Raw genomic sequence first — 22,558 nt, 5'->3', positions numbered from 1 at the left:
TGCATGCCATCATTTAGTCCAGAAGGTTCACTGATACTATATAGAAAAGTGAAGCAAGGCAATAGCCCTGCAGCCAAGGTACTTCTGGCCTAAACCACAAGCAGGCAGGGTTATACCCTACAAGAAGGGAACCCCTGACAGCCAGCAGGTACAGGGAATCCCACTGCCCTCATGTGTCTCTATTTACCCTAGTCTTGCCCATCCCTCAGGCCCCAATCATCTAGGTCTAGGATGTCAGATGTGGATCAACACCAACCAGTCCAACTCTCAATCCCCAGCACTGGAGCTCTGTCCTGAGAGCTGCTCCCTGTCCCATCTGGCAGTTGTTAGGTGCCAGCTCCCTCTTTCTATCTCTTTGTCATGGAGAGTGGGACAGCTCTCTTCCTCAGTCATGCCTCACCTAAACACAGCAGTGGTGGGGAAAAGAGGGTAAGTATGAGAGAGGGCAAGGAGAGCAGGCTCCATCTACCTGCTCTCAATGGAAGGAGAGGTCTGCATGGGCACCCAAAATCCCTTGGCCAGCCCCGCTCCAGCTCCCATCTCACCCGGCTCCTGCCTGCTTTCCTTACCTGCTAAAACCACTATTTATTCCCCCTTTACTTCTCCCTCCAGCTGACATTTTCCCTCAGTTCTTCTCCCTCCAGATCTTGGCCCTGTTCCCATCTCCTGCCTTGTCTCTCCTCATCTCTTGGTGGCAGCTGTACAATGGCAGGTACTATTTCAACCTTAAAAAGCCACAAAACAAAACTTGAGACCAGTGGTGGTTAGTTGCCAGGAAGGGCTAGTTTGAAGTCAACATGCATAAGTGACTGGGCAATTATAGCTGAGATTTGATTAAGGCAGTTGGTAAGATCTATGAACAGCAGTAAATTAGCTGACAAATACAAGAATGATCAGATGTGAGAACCATGTTTGAGTCTGATGGCACCTCCAAGACCAACAAAGTTCAATTCTGGGTATAAGCAAGAGCTGAGAGACTTCGCATGTGCTGATGCACCCAGAGTCAAAGTAACCCCCCACCTATATGTAATGATTGAAGAAGTTTTGTTTCACTGTATCTGAAGATGTGTGTGCACATAAAAACTTATACCTTGAATAAAACTTCATTGGTCTTAAAGGTGCCACTGAACTCAAACTTTGTTTTGCTGCTTCAGATAACCTGGCTACCCACCTGACTCTAAAAAGACCACCTGAGTTTAAACCCCTTTTAAGCATACATTTTTCTCTTAAACCTAGAGTAACTCCCATTTTTGTGCCAACCTATACCATAGTCCCATGGGACTCCTACAAGGATTTCTGAGGGGCACAACAGGGTCAGTTACTGGTGATCCAATTATATATTTGTTTCTTGAGAAAGCAGTCTGATAAATGTTTGTCAAGATATAGCTAGCAAGCTCTATTGAACTCATGTGATCTTCAAGATTTCCCCTTGGTAAGTGATCTAACACAGATCTCTCTTCCCCCTCTGCCCTGGCTACGTGAAGATTGGCTCTTAAAATTATCTAGATCCGACTTTTACCCAGTTCCATTCTGAAGCAATGGAAACTGATGCGGAATTGCACAGCTTTGGCTCTGATGAAAGACTCAATAAAAGAAGATCCTATTCTTCATGTCTGCAAGAAAAAGGAGGTGCTCTACTTTAACAAGTGGGATAAAGGTTGCTTTCCAGCTACTAAAATGTACAGGGTTTTTAAAATTTAAATTTCAAAATATTTCACTGCATTTGTCTATCAAAGGACACAACAAACAACAGTCAGTCAAAGAAGAAAAAAGAGGCCAAAGTGTTTATTGTTTTCTAAACTGGAACAGAACCTGAATGCACTGATGCAAAGGACAAGCTGTCACCAGCAGGTTTCTGTAAAAGCAAACATCCTTTATCAACAATAATAATCTCAAACTAGTAAAAAGCACATTCGGCACAAAAGATTTAAGTAAAACCATTAGTTAATTTTGAAACAGGACTACATACAATTTTGTCTCTCTACAAAGTTCAAAAGTTTTGTAATCAATCCTAATTTTGCATATAAACGTTTTCCTGCACATTCAATATACACATCCTATTATTTAATCACTCTCTAGAACTATTCAAATGTTTTAAGCAGCAAGTCAAAGTTTACTCCAGAACCGTCAGAAATGTTGCACTTAAGTCTATTCCATTAGTTGTCCAAGACTGCTCCCAAACAACTACTTTATAAACCTCATGCATCATTAATTAGTAATGCCCAATAATTCTGATGGAAGTGAACTTCCATGTAAAAGCTGATGACTGACATGTCAGCTACATGCTTACAATACATTAGACAAAAACATCCCCATATGCTCAGTACTCTTATTCAAAATCTTTATAAATAAAAGCATGAGATGTTTACCCAGTGGAATGATTAACTTGTGAAGATATATTATGGACAATACAAAAAAAATTGTACATTCTAGCTGTCTTTGACAAACATTATTTGTGATATGAATGTAAAATTTTTAATTCCAGATAAAGTTCGCCATCACCCAGGAAATTCTTCACTACTGCATTATGTTTAAGCTTGTTTAAATAGCATGTTGTTTGAATAATGGTAACTTTCTGGCCAGACCTCTGGTTGGCTTGGAGACAGCACAGTTCTCTTTGTGACTGCAAAGTAAGACAAATTCATTGCACCATAATCTACTGTGTATGCAATGCCAGGGTTTATATAAACATATCAAGCCTTAGCCTTTTATAGTTTTCAAAACGTGTCTAGTTCCTAAACCACCAGAAAAAAACAATAACAGCCAAACTTTAAAAAAGTTAAACTTTGTTTTCAGTGTTCTTCCACCAGTGCTCTTGGTCATAAGCCAAGTACAAGAGGGATGCGCCTCTCAGAGGAACGTGCCTCAGAAAAACAGAAGGTTAATTTAACCTTTGTACAAGAGGCATACAACCTTTACCATTATGTGGAAAACATCAAATATACATTCATGACTATATTGAGCAATTCTGCTTGCATATACTTTGTTTTTCCCCACAGGCTTAAGCTGGAAAGCTATTCATTCTACCAGCACTGTTAAATCTTCTTCTGCCCCCATAGCAGCAACAATAAGAAAACAAGGGCCTAGTCCTTCTTACAAATAAAAAATATTTCAATCAAAATATAGGTAGTCACACTTTTTTTAGTTTATATTACTCATTAAAATATTTCAAATAATTTTATATATCATCTCTAAATTAACTCTGCTTTAGTGAAAACAACTATTTCCCCTTTGAGCAAGCTGGTCTCTGTACAAAAAGCACGTAAGAAAAGAAAGGAAATCGATGGATCGACTATGCTGTCACGTCTGTGCCACTCCACAATTTGGGCATCACTGACCACTTGATAATATCACAATCGTTCTTCTGAACTCTCTAGTTTGCACCTTGGTGCAATGCTTTGTAAAGACAAGGTCTTTTCAGAACCAGGACACTGTTGAAAGTCTTAAGATGATGCTATTCTTCTTGCTTGCAAGATGTAGCCTTTGGATTTGATAATTCCTCTGCTCTTCACAATGACTGAATAACGCAGAAGCCACAATGGAATCCATTCGTGTACTTGGCATTCTGGGATACTTTCCCGAAGAGTTTCTTGGAAGCTTGCTTCAGAAAGCAGTTCTAAAATTAAACAGGGAAATTAGTAAGAGATTTTGTTACCTGCATGAGAATGCCATTAATTCTTGCTCCAAATGACCAGACAATGGAATGACACTAGGCATGGGCATGAATCAAAGCACAAACTGTGACTCATGCTAAAATATGGTTGATTTGTGGTTTGTTATGAATCGGTTCGGCAAATGGTGCTGCACATGAAATAAAAACGAAACAGCTTTTTTGGGGGGCAGTTCATCTGTATCATTATCAGTGGGGGATCCTCCTCACATGCCATGATATGCCCAGTGCAATGATATCACCCGAAAGTGACGTTATCACCAAGGCCTGTTGCCGGAGTAGGGGAGGAAAGATGCTCCATTACTTTGGGGGGGGGGGGACTCTTATTGTTATCATAGAGTTCCCTGCCTCAAGTAATAGAGTGTCCCCCCCAGCCACATGTCCGGCACAATAATGTCACTTCTGGGTGACGTCATCACGCCGGGCACATCATGGTGCATCTGCGCTTTCTAGCCTTCCCAAACAGAATAAACCAATGATCCACAAATCATTTGGGAAATTAAAAAAACATGAAATGAAACAACAAATCGGGTAACCCAATGAACCACAAAACAGCTATTCTTCTGACTTACTATACCGAATACTAGAACTACTTCTTAAGATTTTCAAGCACCCTAGATATGGATCCTGTATAACTAATATGGCAATTCCTATGTTCTTATCATAACCTCACCTTTTGGATCATTATGAGTTAGCAACTGGATATCGAATTCTTTTGCAAAGGCAGTCAGATCTGGCGGCATCACACAACAGGAAGCAAGATTCACCTGGTTACTACTTGGCTTCACCTTAAAAAAAAGAGCGAGCAGCTTTGCTTCAGACAGAAAGGAGCACCATGGCACTGCACTGTTAATTATATGCAGCCTTATGCTAAGTTAATCCAGCCCAACCCTCCTGAAATCAATGGGCTTGGACTGGAGTCATTATATAAAGGGTTACACCGTAAATAACCACACATTCATGACAGATCTATGTGGTGCTGCTTAATGATGGAGAAGAGGATTTATTTCACATCTCAAACATAGGGGTGCAATTAGCTACTCATCCCAGGTGGAGTACCACCTCTCAGCCTCTGCCCCAATGGCTTGGTTCAGACATGTGATGTGCCATGGTTTCCAACATAAGCTTGTGGAAAGCCAAGAGCCTGCCCAGTGAACTACCTATTTCTTTATACCCTGCTTTCCTCCCCAGTGGGGACACAAATTGGCTTACATCATTCCCTTCTCCTTCATTGTATCTTTACAATCACCCCACAAGGCAGGTCAGGGTCAAAAATGAGTGGCAGGCCCAAGGTCACTCAACCAGCTTCCACAGCAGAACAGGGACTCAAACCCAGGTATCCCAGATCTGAACTGGACATTCTAAATAATGGTTTGCTGGGAAAGAGAAAGTGTGTGTGGGCAGGGGTGTGTGTGTGTGTGTGAACATATGAAGCTGCCTTATACTGAATCAGACCCTCAGTCCATCAAAGTCAGTATTGTCTACTCAGACTGGCAGCGGCTCTCCAGGGTCTCAAGCTGAGGCTTTTCACACCAATTTGCCTGGACCCTTTTAGTTGGAGATGCTGGGGATTGAATCTGGGACCTTCTGCTTACCAAGCAGATGCTCTACCACTGAGCCACCATGGGGGGAGGGGGGAGACCACAAGCCCAAGCCACAGACGTAAGAAGGAAACAACTGCTTGGCATTATGTAAAATAACGGAACCAATTTTCCTGTGCCTTCCAATTGCCTGATCAAACGAGCACTGTGCCTCTTTTTCACCTTTGTTTTTTCCTAGCTGAAGCTCTCTTTCCAATCGAAAACTGGCCATGGAAGGACACCACTTTGGTATGGGAACTTCATGTGAATTTATACTCATACAAAGGCTCAGACAAATATATCATATTTCACAGCCAAAACAAACAGAACGAAAATGTTTAATTCCATTGTTCTGTTTTTACAAGGCAAAACATACATCCTGAATCCCACTTTAAAATATCAATGCTTCAAAATATTACAACATTTTTTGAGAAGGTATTTAACTAAATGTAGTTAGGAAGAAAACCAAAACCAAATAGTTGTTCTGGGACTACTGCTGTTAAATGAGTTTGCCTCTTACCTGTGCCCACAAGAACAGCTGCTCCAACAGGGCTTTGTCTAGATCAGAAGTCCCTATGGCAACGATCTTTTTGTTTTCAACTAAGTTTTCAAGCTCTGCCCAGTAAGGCTGTAAATACTCCAGGGAAAGATTTATTCCATCTTCAGTTGGAGGAGGAGCAATAATCACAGAATCTAACTGGTCTACCCCAAGGGCAGAACATGCTGGGGGGGGGGGGAGAAAGGAGGAAAAAGGTTTTAGGAAACACACACCCACTTGCCTCTGATTCACATATCCTATTCCTTGTATAAATGCTCAAGTTTGAGCACCCACACATTTTCCTCATATGGACTTTTATAAAAACAAGCAAAACAAGGCAAATTATAACAAATAATTTTACAGAGTTATTCACAACTAAATAAAGGTATTAAATGGAAATGAAGTTGCCTATTGCATACCGAGTTCATTTCAAGGTGTTGGTTCTCACCTTTAAGGCCCTATATGGCCAGGGGGACCGCCTTTCCCCATATATTCCCCGGAGAGCACTTCAGTCTGGATCACAAAATCTACTTACAATCCCCGGCCCTAAGGAGGCCAGGCTCATGACAGCTAGAGCCAGAGCCTTCTCTGTAGTGGCTCCACACTGGTGGAATGAGTTGCCAGAAGAGGTCAGGGCCCTGTGAGAGCTCATACAGTTCCGCAGGGCATGTAAGACAACACTCTTCCACCAGGCATTTGCAAACTAGACTGCTGGCCACTACAGTCCTAGGTAACATATGAACCATCCCTTGTAATCTGCTGTACGGCAGCTGCGGAGAAGACAACTTAAGATTGGCTTACAGAGAATCGAAAACTAAGAATATAGCACCGAAATATTTTATGTATTTTATGTTTTTATATTATTCTATGGTTTATGGTTTTAATGTATTACTGTGTTTACTCATGCACATGCATGTCTATGTGAGCCACCCTGAGCCTGCCTAGGCGAGGAGGGCGGGATACAAATGGAATAAAATAAATAAATAAGTATACTGAATGGGCAGAAAGAACCACTCAATTCGATTTCTTCTGAGGAGCTCAGAGAAGTTAATTGATTCATTCTTCCCTCATTTCATCCTCACAATAATCCTATGTGGTATGGCAGGCTAAGAGAGTGACTGGCCCAAGCATGCTTCATTGCAGAAGGAGGATTTGAATCGAGCTTTCCCAAGTCCTAATCCCTCACCAACCACTACACTACATCAGAGCTAATAAAGATCTCAGTGGTTTATGGACAGGCAGTTTTGAGATCCAGGGAAAACATATTTAAGAGTCAGATAAAGCTTACAAAAGGCATACTGCGTCCAGTATACTCAGTCTGGTACAATATCAGCAGTTTCAGCTTTATTTACAAAACGGCTGAACTACAGCCAGAAGAACATGCTATGAGAAAAATGAAAACCTCATGCTGCAGGACTTTTTGGAAGAGAATGATTTTTTCAACTCACATAAATCTGGCTTCAGGCCAGGATTTGGAACAGAGACTGCTTTGGTCACCTTGGCTGATGACCTCTGTCAAGAACTAGACAGAGGAATGTGACCCTGCTGGCTCTGCTGGATCTCTCAGAAGCCTCTGATATTATCAACCATTGTATCCTAATGAGCCACCACTCAGCACTGGAATTAAGGGGCACCATATTATGGTGGTACAAAATCTATCTGAGGGTTCAGTGTTAGATGACAGGGTTGGGGGATTCCTGCACTGCCCCATGGCTATTGGCCTGTGGGGTGCCATTCCATCTTATTCCCCATCAGGAGGTATGGGCTGTGATGTCACCAATACACAGATGATACCCAGTTCTACATTTCTTTTCCACCTAATTCCAAGGATGCTTTTAGCATTTCTGAACTGATGCTTGGAGTCAGTAATGGGCTGAATAAGGCTGAACAAGCTGAAAGTTAAACCTGACAAGACAGAGGTTCTCTGGGTTTAGTAGAAAGGCAGACCAGGGACTTCAGATTTCCCCTGTTTTGGATAGGGTTATAGTACCCTTGAAAAGTCAAGTTCTCAGCTTGGGAGTGCCGTTTGACACAGTGGTCACTTTAGAAAACCAGGTGGCTGCTGTGGTTCATAGTATGTTTGCCCAGCTCTGGCTAGTGCATCAGCTGCATCTGTTCCTGGTTCAGTTAAATCTAGTCACAGTGATCCATGCCTTAGTTACATCTAGACTGGACTACTGCAATGCATGCTACTTGGGACTATCACTGAAAAGTGTTTGGAAGCTATAGCTAGGGCAGAATGCTGCAGCTAGACTGCTGGTCAGGGTCAGCTACTGGTAGATGTCCCCAATACTACATCAATTATACAGACTACCAATCTGCTCCAGAGCCCAATTCAAGATGTGGGTTTTGGCCTTTAAAGCCTTACATGTTTAGGGACCAGGGTACCTGAAGGACCATCTTCTCCCACACATCCCTGCTCAAGATAGCAAGGAAGATGCCCTCCTGACTTTCCCATCAATTAAAGATAATCGTTTGGTGGGTACATGCAAGAGGGCCTTTTCCACGGCAGACCCACAACTATGGAACAACCTCCCCAAGCAGGTGTGCTTAGCCTCCTCACTGTTGACCTTTGGGAGGCAGTTGAAGACAGTTTTCTTTAGGACTGCATTTCAATCGATTTAACTTGTACTTTTTAAACTGTTACTTTTAATGCGTTTTGTGATTGCTGTTCTATCGTGTTTTCAGAATGTTTTCATAATTTATTATTCGTATTGTAAGGCACCTTGAGTTCCACAAGGGAGAAAAGCAGCTAATAAATGTTTTAAATAAATAAATAAAAATATTATTTGTAAATTACCGCAGCACTACAAATCAAACTGATTAAGCTTGATTTTCCTGTGCCTGACATCTCTGTGTTTAGTTCAGCAGATTCTAGAGCTGAATTATATACTACGCCATAATTTCTAGGACAATGATGAAAACAGATGAAGGATTTATTAGATTTTGAAACTATAATCTCAGAGAAAAACATACTTTGAAGTTACAAAAAGCTTTACTAAGAACTATCATACTTTACTAAGAACTCAAAAGCTGCTCAGCCTTCATTCTGGAACTTACTCATATTGACTGCTTCTCTGATTGATGATGAGTTTGATCCTGCAATAAAAAGTTTTGCTGGAAAGGAAAAAAACAAAGTCAATAATGGAAGACAACATCTGCTGGCCAGCGCAAATTCCAAAGCCATGTGATTCTGACAATTTAACGACTGATACACTCTGCATATTCTGTCACTTTCACCTCATCCCCAACACATTTCAAAGTGTCCAGGAAGCCACTTTGGCCTACTGGCTAGTAAAGTGTTTTCTATAAGGCTGCAATCCTATGCACGCTAGCTTGGAAATAAGCCCCACTGGTCTCTCTTCCAACTAGTGTGCATTGGTTCAGGCTGTACAGCTACAAGTCATTTATTGCTTAAGTTTGAGGGTGGTTAAGATGAAACTGATGCATGTCATTCTATAAATACTGGGAGATTACAGAGGAATTCAGCCCAACAAAACATGCTGGCTCAAGCCCTTCCAGTGAATAGCAGTTCCATTTTTATCTGAAATGAAAACATTTCCAGTTAAGCCCGATGACAAGTAGCGAGAGTTTTGCCTTAATCAGCCCATGCCTTTGATGACAGCCATCAGATATTTTACAATAGGCAGACTCATTGATAGAAACGCTGAAGCTGACTGTCTTATCAGCTCAGCAAAAACATTTAGTTCAGGACAGTTTAGGAACTTGTTCAGAAAGTTGTGTAAAATTATTAGTTGCATCTTCAGCAAGAAACTCCAGAGAAAATCCAGCTCCATTTACTCTTATATCTTTTAAATAGATAACCACACACAAACACATGTTATCTTCTCAAGGATATGTACAGGTATGCTACCAATGCAAAGCACTGAGGAAGTCTCACTGTGATGGAAATGCCTTTCAGAATTAGCTTCACCTTCACATTTAAGAACTCAAGAACTGCCTTGCTGGAGGAGGTCAAAAGTTTATCTAGCCCAGCTTCCAATTTCCAACAAGAACTAGTCAAATGTGAAATGTCAGAAGCAGGGAATGAAAATGATTGACCCTCCTGCTTGTCTCCTCCACTACGTTCTGGTGTCAGAAATTCTTGGCAAATAGTGAGCCTATAACATAATCAAGCAAACTGTGGGTTGGATTCAGATTAAAATGGAAATTTCCCCTTCCTCCTTCCCTCTGCAGACCCACCTGTCAAGAAACAAGCCTTGTTTAACTGTTTCTTAGCCTTTCAAAATTTTGGTTCAGGCTTTTAGGCCAAGAAAAGTTACTGAGAACTCCTCTCTGGGAAATTAATGTCACAATGACTGGCCCTTTCCAGAGAGATAAGGAATGAGATAGAAAATGAAAGGTCCCCTGTGCAAGCACCAGTCATTTCCAACTCTGGGGTGACGTTGCTTTCACGTTTTCACGACAGACTTTTTACGGGGTGGTTTGCCATTGCCTTCCCCATTCTTTTACACTTTCCCCCCCAGCAAGCTGGGTACTCATTTTACCGACCTCGGAAGGATGGAAGGCTGAGTCAACCTTGAGCTGGCTACCTGAATCCAGCTTCTGCTGGAATCGAACTCAGGTCATGAACAGAGTTCAGACCACAGTACTGCTGCTTTACCACTCTGCACCACGGGGAGATAGAGTCAGGCACAAATGCAAGTTAGATTATGGACCTGGGAACTTAAAGGCTAGAGACCAAGAGGGAGGGGAGGGGGATTTTGCATTCACATTCTGTCTCATTAGCACAAGGAACCATGGGCATGGCAAAGCTGCTTGATTGTGTGGTACACACTTTAGTTAGGAAGGACACAAGACTGCAGAAGCAACATCTTTAAAGGTTAACACACAGTCTGGAAAAGCAGAAGACAACTAACATTCCATCCTTATCTTTAGTAGAAACATAACTTTCACTATGCCCTATTGAATCTCTACTGCGTTTCTAAGTAACAATAGAAGCAGGGAGTTCTTAAGAGCCCAAAACAGATTTAACCAGTCAAGCAAGACACAGTTGTATTTAATTTTTTGCTACGTCACAGTTTGTAGCCAATGAACTGATGCCAACTAGGCAAAATGTATCAAAAATGTGCAGCTGACTCTCACGATGAAATTATGCTGGATGTTGCAGCCAATTAATATGCGTATACGCCAACATATCATCAAGGCTATATAAAGTACTGACCACCCTGAAAGGGGTGTGGAGCAGCTTGGTATGCGGGGCTTTGGTTTAGTTCTGCTCTCTGTTTATTGAAATAAACTTTATTTTCTTCCTCCTCAACTGGACTTTGCTGAGTGATTCCACTTGGACCACAGTTTTGTGGAACTACTGTGAATACGTGACAACTGCAGAGGTACATGGTTACATGCCTTACCAACCCACATGGATTGGCCAAACAGTATCAGGCCAGCTGTGGGCAGTCTGCCATAAAGTAAGATCATTAATTCTAGTTCGGTACTTCTAACCAATCTTTTGACTGAAACTAGAACATCTGTTTCTGAGATTTTGGACTATCTGGACTTTTTACCTTAGTTTGTCCCATCTCAGTCAGAAGATTAAATCTTGAATAAGCAATCTAAGGAAATTATTTAGTTGTATTATTTTCTTTCCTGCTTTGCACTGCTTCTATATTTCTATACTTTTGCACATTTTTTTTAAATAAAGCTTAGTAAATATATTCCTGTGGCATTATTTGGGTTTTGAGGTTTCAATCTACACCTAGTACTTTGGCCAATTTTGGCTACAGCTTCCAAAGTAATTGTTTTTGGAACTTAGTTTGCAAGTATCCTACTTTGCAGGGCGAAATTCTTGATCAACTCCCGGTAGGGCTAGAGATTTGGTCCCTTGTTCTTTCAGCTGAGAGTCAGCTCGGAGTGGGTGGTGGCAGTTCATTACCCTGGGCAGTGACGATTCACTCCCCAATATTGTGTGTTTTATTTTGACACCCCCCTCACATCATTCTTCAGAGTCCTCTATTGCCCTGGTATACCTCCTTATGGAGATCTGTGGACTGCAGTAAGAGGGAAGGAGGCAGGAAAGTTCCATGCTGGTATTGGGAAATTTAGCCTGGATCCAACCCTGTAACTGTATATCTGCACTGACATAATCAAAGCAGTACCCACAAAATTGGTTTCAGTTCATGAACTATTAATGAGGACAGTATTTCAAGTTTTACGAACTAATCCACTCAGCAACTGATTCGTAACTATTAGTTATTACATCAGACATGCTTGTACCTCTAAGTTATTCTGCACAAGTTGTGATATGTTGAAGATTTTCATATGGTTTTGTCAAACCAATTCAACATTTTCATAAAGCCTCAGAGAATTATACTTTCCAAATCAAAGATGCTTGACATTAGGTCAGGGATTACTCCCTCACATCTCTTGTGCCAAGGGCACAACAAAATTTACCTGAAACTTTCAATTCTTCCCTTTCTTCAGGGTTGATCTTTTCTATTGCTTGAGCTAGAGTACATTCAAGGATTTTTGGCATTTCCTGCAAATAAATGCGACAGTAAAGCAAAGCTCATTGGTACTAGCAAACAGTCTATTTTAAAAAGTGTTAGTTACAAAACAGAAAGAGAGCAAACAATTTTCAGCTTCATAGAGGTTAAGGTTTTCACTTATTCAAATACAGCACTGTCATATCTGTAAACTCCATGGAGCAGTTTACTCAACTAGGAAAAATGCAGACCTTATTTAATGTTTGTACTAAACTGATATAAAATGAGAATTCATGATGCAACCTAACCAAAACTGTGTGGCTACAGGTGTTTTCATTAGCCAAGAGAAAATCAAACACTGCTTGAAACTGGTTCCGCCCTTGGCTAACGGTGCTGCATTCTCTACCTCCAGCAGAAGTGAACAAGGTTACCTCTAGCTGGGTGGCTCAAGAGGAAACTGGAGCAACCACTTCCCTCCTCAGGCACGCAGCAGTGGACCCCACCGCTAAATTTCCCAAGCAGGAGAAGCAGAAAGCCACAGCACTGGGTGAGGAAAGGAACAAGAGTGAAGGGCCAAGATGGACAGGCAGCTGAGTTTCAGGTGTGCTTGCCTGTTTTGTTTTTAAAGTTGGCTTGCCTACGAAGTCATGACCCCAACTGAAACAGACATCTTAAATATTCCACATTTTATTTAAAACAAACATACATGAGAATGACTGAGTTCCACACATCAGTTTGAACTAACAAAACCAGTTCTTTAGCTGCAGAGCTCTGACCCAAGTCTACTGCACACGGCTATGGCAAACACCCTAGGAACCAGGTCATGGACTAGCCTCTTTCTCCTTATGGCTCCAACATAGTCCAGCCATTTTGCATAGCTAGATTAATAACTTCACAAAGCTGTGAAAAGATGCACTATAGGACATGCTTTCAAACAGTACTAAGAAGTGGTGCCACATTCAGGTCTCAAGCTGGGCTCTTTTTGAGGACATGTAATCTTGTAGCTGTTGCTGCCTAAAAGATGTTCTGTTTGAAGACAAAGGATCTTGCAGAACACTAGATGAAGACACAGAGCAGAACTGCATGAAGAGCACAGGAAGAGACACACCCTTTCCAGAATATTCTCCCAAATTAGGTGGACTACAACTAGGAAATACATCTCCTTTTGTGATTTACCTAGATGTGCAGAAACACCAACTGACAGGAAACTTTATTACCTTTTATGGCTATCCAGACCAAATGGCCAAGCCACACTGTTTTACCATGTGATCACAGTCAGTGTGTCCTCAACAAACTGCATGTATTTCAGCCCACTATGCCTGATCCCCTCGTCTGATGAAGTGTGCTTAGAGAGCACACAAAAGCTTACGTTCTGAATAAAACTTGGTTGGTCTTAAAGGTGCAACTTGACTCCTGCTTTGTTCAACTGCTTCAGACCAACACGGCTGCCCACTTGGATCTATCTCCCAAACCAGACCTTGATCTGGCTTGCGAATTTTTGCATTATCTGAAGTACCCATGAAGACACCATTTGTGAGATTCTGCATCTCTAGGGAGCAGCTTAAATGCATTCGTTCTGATTTTGCAGGTGTGGCAGCCCTTTTTCAGACCACTATGATCACCCCAATATTGGTGACCATACAGCCCCCACTGCAAAGAACAAGTTCATACAAAATACACCTTTGCATAAGTGTGGTATAGCTGCAAGCCAAGCAAGTCCCTGTACGCTCTCAATAAGCTCAAGTGGTCACCAGCCCATGTTTAACTCATTCCCAGGTCTGACTGCATCTTGCATTTCTTCCTTGCTGTGAAGTGATAGGCAAATCCTCAAGACACACAGATACAACCTGACATTACATTATCCTTGTGGACTCTCATTAATATGTCGTAAAACTTTTCAGTGGTATGCTGTAACAGTTAAGATTTGTCCCAACAAGCTTATTCTGAGAAATTCAAACAGGTTAAGTTCCTTTCCAGTAACTCATTTCATAAAGTTTTGCCAGAGGGAATTCCAGTATTAGTTAATGTATTTGCAAGGAAATGGAATAGGATCACTTACCTGCATTAGATCAGGGCTGATCTTTGAACTCCATTCATTTAAGGTTTTCTTAATGCAATCCCGCAGCTGTAAAGAAAATTTTTAATTTTAGCACCACTTTGGTTACTATTATGCAATACATTTTTGATAGATCCATAATTTTAAACAGCAACCTGTATCCTTCCACTCCGCTCAAGAAAATCCAAGGACTTCCTCCAATTGGAGACTTCCTTGGATGAAAAGGGCCATTTGTTGGAAGAAGGCTCCTTAAGCTGGAAGACCATAACTTCACGCCGCAGCATCTGAGAGGCATATGCGGTTGCTAACAGACAATGCACACAATAGTGTGAAGCAATAGATTTTTTTTATTGGCTTCATTGGTCTTGTCAGCCACCAGCGAGCCTGCAGCAAACGTGGACTATTGCACCCTTCTTAAATCTTCGTTCGCGAAGCCAAGCCGAGAGAGAGAGAGAGAGAGAGGTTCCAAGTAAAGTGATATAGGGATGGAGGTGACTTTGCATGAAAAGGTAAATCAAATCTGTTAGCAGCTGGTTGCTAAAATGGTTATGTCTGAAATGACACAAAAAAATCCATTAGAACCAGATATCAAAATGGATTTCGAAGGCTGTCTGAAAGGGGCCCATGTGTCTGTTTTTCTAGCACTTTACAGAGCCTGCTTATAGGATCTTTGAGGGTACATCTTCTGTGCCCAGTGACAGACAGCATGTCTCTTGGGATTTTGTGGAGCTGTTCTTGACGTAAACGACTTTCTTCCGTTTTCACCTCTTCTTGTTGCTTCTGAATCACTGTAATGTGCTGTTTAACACACCTGCAGCATTTCTAAACGTGCCATGCTTTTTTCCCCACATGATCTTCCTTGAACTTTTTTGAATGTTCTAAGTTGAGCAATATAATGCTAGACCAATATAGCACATCAGTGCAACAGAGGTACCATTGAGAAACCTTGGCACAATTGAGATACATTGAGACTGCAGCTGTTGTTACATGAATACAGAAGGAGAGAAGTAACTCATTGAACAGTGGATGCTCAGAACATCAGCAATTAGTGTTACAGAAGCTGCTATCAACAGACACAATCTCAATGTATCTTAATGGTGCCAAGGCATCTCAATGGTGGCACTGTAGCAGTGAAGTGCTATATTGGTCTAGCACTATAGTCCTCAAATTAGAACGTTTATGAAACCTCCATCCCTATATATTTTGCTTGGAACCAGGCCAATAACGGATGACATCCAGTCGTAAACAGGGGCCATATATTCTTTGGTCCTTTTAGATGTTCATCTCTTTAACCAGTTGTGATGTATTTCCTGGGGGCTAGCTGCCACCCCACAGGAATGTTCTTTCTTCTAACAATATTTCCTACCTATTCCACCTCACCAGGATTCCTAGTGGGAAATTAAAAACAGAAAAGAAGTTAAAAGGGGATAGGATCTGGGCCTAAGTATAAGGCTGAATTGATAATAAGGAGGAAGAAGATGAGGAGACTGGATTTATATCCCGCTCTTCACTTGAAGTTTCAGAGCTGTTTACAACCTCCTTTTCCTTCCCTTCCCCACAACAGACACCTTTGCGAGGTAGGTGAGCCTGAGAAAGCGCTTTCAAGAACTACTTGTGAGAGAACAGCTCTGAGAGAACTTGTGACTGACCCAAGATCACACCGGGAGCTGCAAGTGGAAGAGTGGGGAATCAAATCTAGTTCTCCCAGATTAGAGCCCACGCTCTTAAACACTACACCAAACTAGCTCTGTGAAAAATAACAAAGTATCTTGGGGAAGGGGGAAACCACAAATGAAGTAAATATGAACATTTAAACAGGAGTTGTGGAGTGTTAGGTTTTACACAATACTTTTATCAGGAATAAACTTTGGTGGGCACACAACTTTCTGTTGCAACTATGTTATACACCATATCCAGCAAAATACTGCTGGCCTACTTCAGTACTCAATTCCCTCAACAAGGAAACTTAATCAAAGATCTGCTATCGCCTCAGATTTTACTTCATATTCCTGTTAGACTAACCCCCAAAACCCGACTTTATGTTTTTAAAAATTTACTACTGCTGTCTTACAATCTCCTCCTATCAGATCTTAAACTTCCTCAGTACAGCTCCTGTTAACTAATTTAGAATACTGCTTCTTGTGGCTGCTGTGTTTCTGGGGTATACTTCTGATTCTGGACTGATTCTAGTCTTTTAAAAAATGATGACTCAGATTACAACAGATCACACTAGATTTCTGGTGGCCCATCAATATGTTTCAAATTTATACATTTACAAAGCAAGAGTGCAACACTCAGTATCTCTTACACAGTACAACATTACAAAGTAAGAGTCCAGTAGCACCCTTAAGACCTTTAAGTGCTACTGGACTCCTACTTTGTTCTATTGCTTCAGACCAACACGGCTGCCCAGCTGGATCAAAGGACAACATATGCATTAAGTGATCCTGACGCTTGCTTAAGAATGTATATACCACCTTGATGAAACAGAACAAGGGCTACCCAATTCAACACATTTTACATGGATTCCTGCAACTGCTGCATGGGCCACTGGAAACTGGCCACTAGTGGACCACTGTCTGTCTATATTCTGACCCTTTCCATGTTAACCTGTGTGAAAATTCTTGGTAAACATTCACTTGGAAGTAGTCAGTTATTTGCCTCTGGGTGATGCCCTTTTAAGTGAAGACGATGAGGAAGTGTCAAATGTTTAAGCTTCCTGCTCAGCATCACTGTAATCAGCACTGGGGACAATTTGATCTTGAGGTGTGATCAATGAATTTTTTTTGCAAAAAGTACAGGATAGCTTTGGCCTCAGCCCTCATATGACGGAGAAGGGAAATCTGTCACCTGGGTTTTATAGCTGATCATGAAGCAACTGCTTATAAATGCTATTAGTTCATCCTTACTACCGCTTCAAATTTTAAATGTTAGATCAATCAAGTAAAAATGTAGATAACATGGTAGAACAATAACTACTAGGGAGGGGAAATCTTAAGCACATTAATGGCATTTGTTCATTTTTAAGGCTTTTTGATTGTGAATATAGGAAATAACTGTGAAAGCAATAAACTTGTTTTTTCTTTCTAGAAAGCACTGATACCATCTGATTATTAAGTGTTATCACTTTTAAAACCTCAAAAGGGCATATATTTATACTAGTAAAATGCACATATGCTTGCACTTCATCAGTTAACTGATTAGAATGCAGATATTTATCAAACCAAAACTGGTTGGTGATTCTAATCCAAAGGATTCCCTGATAGGCCTGGAGAAGGGCAATATAATAGCCATTTAGTATAAAACATGCAGCCATAGAAACGGCTGCATATTGTAGTTTGTTCTTTTAACTATAAAATGCTCTAAGGTTAGGTTTTAATAGTTTTCAAAAATTACTGCTGAAGAATGCCCTTCAGCTTTAGAGAGGATTCTGGGACATAAAGTGTACCTACCATCAGATCATGCTGGGCATTGACCAAGTCAGCTGGCATTTGATCACTCTGCTTGAGGCTCAGGTGCCTAGAACACATCCCATATTATCACACCACAGCTGCAAAGAAGAAAACTGGTAGCTATGGACAAGTCATCTACCTTTCCTGTCCTCATTAAGGAATTCCTGATTAATTTACAGGTAACCTCCAAGTTCACTGTATTACTGCTTGAAAACTGCTATATTGGAAATAAGATACTTGGTTACACGAAGGGCTTTTCTTCTGGGGGAACGTAGTGGAACAGAGTTTTGGAACCTCTTTGTGAAAACAAAATTCTCAAAAAATGTTTAAAAGTTCATGAGGGGCACACCTGTGTGTTTCACCTTCATTTTCCTCTTCAGAGTTCCAGCACCTCTTTTTCAGAAAAAAGCTCTGGTTACATGACTACAAAAAAGATCTGAAAGCAGGAACTTGTGCCTCTGGTAAGTGTGTCGCTGGATGCGGCTGGGCAAGCATGTTTTATACATGTCAGGAAAATGATGGGATAGGTACCTCCAGGGAAAGACTATACTCAGGTTTTGTTAACATTTATTCTTTAACCTCATCAACAATGTTAAGCTCATCTTGAAGGCCTCATTCACTCATGACAAGTCTGAGGTGGAATGTGTGAGAACACAAAGTTACATAAACGCTGTTCTGTGGTGAGCAGCATTACAAATTGGATCCCATGTGAAAATTCCACAGATGAAGGGGCTGATTGTTCACAATTCCCACCTCAAATGGAAGACCTCTGACTCCCCCCACCACCATAGCTATTCCATGGGGAAGGGGGTCCCATATCCTCCAGAAAAAGCACAGAAAGCAGATTCTGGGCTGCAGCAGTAGGTGGAGAAATCATAATTTGAGGGTGGAAGTCCTTCCATCCAAGGAAATTTAAAGTGGAATCCAAGTAATTATATTTCACATTTATTCTCTAAAATTCTGGAGACACGCTATACTCATTGTCTTCTATTGAAGCAAGTACTCCGTATCAAAGAAGATGGAGACTGGGGAGGAGGTGCGGGTGGGACAAGGAAATTGAAGTATTATCTTTTCTTCTCTTTTATCATATTGCTTGTTTATATGATTTTTAAATACCTTCTTTTATGAATAGTTTCTTGTCATAAACTCTTTGTTTAGGGTAATCTGTATATACTTGTGATGAACTACACTTGCAACAACAAATTACAAATGATATAAGAAGCCATTCTCCGACATGTCAGTTACAAAGGAACACCTTTCTTTCATTTTGCAGGCTATTGGAGAGCTGCCAAACATAATTTTGTTGGCATTTAGGAATGGTGAGGAGCCTAATAGGTGCAGAACAAGAGGCCGCAATCCTCATGACCTTTGTTCTAAAGCTAGGTGAGATACTGAAAAGTATGAACTGACCCTAATCTCTAAAAAATATAGCACTTATGGGGATCTCACCCCTCTCTCACACACAACATTTGTTTCTTCTTTCGTGCTGAGCAGCCCCTATATCTATTTTTTTCTTTTCTGTTGGTCTATGGCTGTGCCACCCAATTGTGTTATTATATATTTAGATGATGGCCCAACCCAGGGAACTCAGGGAAGAGATAAAATTGCCTTCTTAACTTATACTTTTGAAATAGCACACAAGAGGCTTTTGAAAGTCAAAATAAAATATTTTATCTAACTTTGAGGGGGAAAGGTCATGAGAAATCAGGGGTGGGATGTTTGAGGAAAACAGATGACAATAACTGAGGTAACTTTGTAATTACACTAAATTCAAGATAATTTGTTGCCAACAAATAGGCGTTTTTTGCTTTTCAATAAGGTCTTTGAAACTCTGAGGTTTTCTTTTCAGTGTCTGTGCAAACATTCAAGAACAGATTTCTGAGTTTCACTGACTAGTCAAATTTCAGAAGACAGGAACACACAATGGAGTTCCCAGAATCCTTCTATAAACATAAACCAGGAATCACTCCTTTCTTTAGCGTTAACTCTCTTTTCACTGGGCAGCGATTACTTCTCTAGATGATAATGATTATTATTTATGAATCACCTTAGAGATTAGAAGCTCTGTCCCTTTTCACCTTGAATGGGGATCTTCCATGATCCTCCCACTCCACTTTTGTCTCCTTCCCAGCCCACAGTCAGTGCTAAACTGTATCTTCAACTGTCAGTTCCCAACTGTAATTTCTTAACTGATGTTCAGTTTCCATTTGAACAGCCTGTCACTCAAAGGTTCTCAGACTCAGTGAGGCAATAACCCTTGATAGTCTGTCACAGCACCGTTTACCTGAAAGATTAGTCTTCAAGTTTTCTGTCCCACAAAACAACTAGCTGAGATACTGCTGAACATCAATAGTGATTCTGGACCAGAAAGAAGTGTTATGAGCTCCATCACTTCCTGAACTTCAGGTACTCAATTAAAATAATTATTTTCCTGATAGTTTGGGGGGAATTTTGTCTTCTCCTGGTGGTCTCTTTCACTGTTTGGACTGCTGAGAATCTAGGAAAAGGATTTTTATGAATATATTGTATTGCGGGGTAAGGACTATGGTTATTGTGTTCATCTGGTTGGTGCAGACATCACTTTCTATTTGTTTTAGATTAGCAGCCATTTTGGGAGTAAAAAACAGATTACACACACTCTGAATTATGAGTGGTAGGTGTGACTGTACTTTTTATTCAGAATACTAAATCAGTAAACCTGGCATGCAGAGTTGCATGCATAATTGTGAAAGATTTTAGGAAAGATAACTTTCTGTGTAGCAACTGCAAAGTTAACAAAATCCTAATATCTAAGACGATGATAAATACTTTAGAGACTATCACAGCTGCAGCTGTTGTGGAGTGTTATATTATTTTGCTTTTTTAGGTACAAGGAAGAAGCTACTTCCATGCAATGCACACTCAAGCAGCCTTAAAAGACATTTCATTAGTCATGAAAAATGATTAGAATGAAATGGATTTCACTGTGCCATTTTTAAGAGAAGGCTGATCCGCAGCATAGAGCTGTAACAGTTCGCTGCCTGCCCTTCAGGCCTGGAGACGTAATACAAGCTTATGCTGTAATTAAAACAAGATTCCACACTGAAGTTACAAGAAGGGCGAGGCAAGCAAACTTTGTACATGCATGCTGTGGCACAGCCCTAGGCACTCAAATATTTATTATTTATTTATTAAATTAGATTATTTTTAAAACTGCCTTTCTTCGCTTGTGTGGGGTTAGGCAATTTACAACGATTTGGTTCAATACAATGTAAAACAAGTTAAAACCAATGCTAAACTATATAAGCATCATTGCTAAAATAGAAGCATATTTAGATAACAGTTTGGGAGGGGGCGATAACAAGGCATATTATTCCTGGCATAAATCTTTATAACTTTTCACTTCTGCCTCATCACTTGAAGGAACACCTCTAAGGCATGTCTGCTTGATATACTTTCAGCAAATATGTTGATCAAACTTTCAGCACTGCTAGCTTAACTTGCTGACCATGAAATCATAATTGGGACAGTTGTACAAAAACCAGATTTTGACGGCTGCCCTTAACAGATAAGGGGTAAAATCTAGTGGTGTAAGTCAAAGTGAACATTAATTATCTTATGATTATCCAGTAACTTTGCCATCTCCTTGATGTTAATTCTCTTTTGCAGTTTGCCTTCAAATTCATGCTGGAAGAAAACAGTGCTATGCCATCTATTTTTTAAAAGGTGATATCTACAGATTTTATAGCAACTTCTGTCAATAACCTTACTCCATAGTGCCTTTTCAAAAACTGTTAACAAAAATGAAGGGCATTAACTATTGATAAAACATAAGAAACATGGCAGCTTCCTTTCTTTCCAAGGGATAAATCACAAAGGAAGTATTATACAACAATAGGGGGGAAATACTTTGAAGTAGTGAAACTATAACTGATCTCAGGTTCCAGCCTTCGTCTGAACCTCCCCAAAGTGGTAATAATTTCCAGACAGTTAGCCATATTAGCCAGTTGCAGCAAAAATAAACAGGATTTGCTGTCTCTTTGGTCTGCAAAATACCGACTTAAAGACACACCCATTCACATAAACCCTATTCTAGTGGGAAATAACCTTGCAGTTGATTACCAAAGCTTCTACCCTTCACAGTTGTAATAAACATTTTATTACAGCCTCTTGGACTTTCCACCCTATTTTAATGACATTACTGCAATTTAAGCAGACCACACTACGGTCATTTTTAACGGGGGGGGGGTCAATGTATATAATTCCATAGACAAACTCGGGAAAGACTTCACAGCAGATCGTGAGTTTGCGATATAGCAGACCAACAAATCACTGTCAACTCCCATCGCAGTCGTTATGAGAACGAAATCTGCCATCAAGCCACATTAAACGAAGTTTTAGGAGGAGGCTGACAGGGAAAGCAGAGAAGTCAAGATACAGCAAAATGCGGTTAACTCCCTCCCACCCAGCCCGCTCGCGGCTAGCGACAGCGGGAAAGATCGCAGGAAGAAAGGAATGAATGGACGGACGGCCCTCTCTATCCCGGATTCACCTCTTCGCTGGGGGTCGCCGGGCACTTCTTCCGCAGCCGGCCCCAGTTGAGCAGGTTGCCCGTCTGCAAGTTGAGGATGCCCGCTTGTCCCAGCAGGACGCCGGCGCTGCCGCTCTCGGTCCCCATGCAGGCAGGCGCCCGGTGCTCGGCGGCGGCTTAGCGGCAGCTGCTCCACGAAGGCTGGCTGGCTGGCAACAGGCAGCGGCTCCCGGGCTGGAAAGGCTCGCGGCAGGCAGCTCGCCGGGCTCTCTTCTCTGAGACGGCGGCGATGACTAAGCAAAAAGC

General features: G+C 41.1%; 1 protein-coding gene across 1 annotated transcript; it reads right to left on the bottom strand.

The window, feature by feature from the left end:
• Positions 1–1,769: 1,769 nt before the first annotated feature.
• Positions 1,770–22,492, bottom strand: GCLM (glutamate-cysteine ligase modifier subunit). Its single transcript, XM_060232238.1, has 7 exons — positions 22,274–22,492; positions 14,294–14,359; positions 12,203–12,287; positions 8,849–8,905; positions 5,771–5,973; positions 4,344–4,458; positions 1,770–3,616 (listed from the first exon to the last, which is right to left on the bottom strand). Exons 1-7 carry the CDS (start codon positions 22,397–22,399, stop codon positions 3,444–3,446), a joined length of 825 nt encoding a protein of 274 aa, XP_060088221.1. The 5' UTR covers positions 22,400–22,492; the 3' UTR covers positions 1,770–3,443.
• Between the last annotated feature and the right edge of the window lie 66 nt (positions 22,493–22,558).

Source organism: Heteronotia binoei, chromosome 2, assembly GCF_032191835.1.
Source record: "Heteronotia binoei isolate CCM8104 ecotype False Entrance Well chromosome 2, APGP_CSIRO_Hbin_v1, whole genome shotgun sequence".
In the NCBI taxonomy this organism is placed as follows: domain Eukaryota; kingdom Metazoa; phylum Chordata; class Lepidosauria; order Squamata; family Gekkonidae; genus Heteronotia; species Heteronotia binoei.
This window is presented reverse-complemented; position numbering and strand designations above follow the sequence as displayed.

Coding starts and splice junctions, on each gene's coding strand:
- GCLM (XM_060232238.1), bottom strand. CDS start 22,399: ATGGGGACCGAGAGCGGCAGCGCCGGCGTCCTGCTGGGACAAGCGGGC. Junction 12,288..14,293: donor TCAGCCCTGATCTAATGCAG/GTAAGTGATCCT, acceptor ATTTATTTGCAG/GAAATGCCAAAAATCCTTGA. Junction 5,974..8,848: donor CAGAGAAGCAGTCAATATGA/GTAAGTTCCAGA, acceptor CCCCCCCCCCAG/CATGTTCTGCCCTTGGGGTA.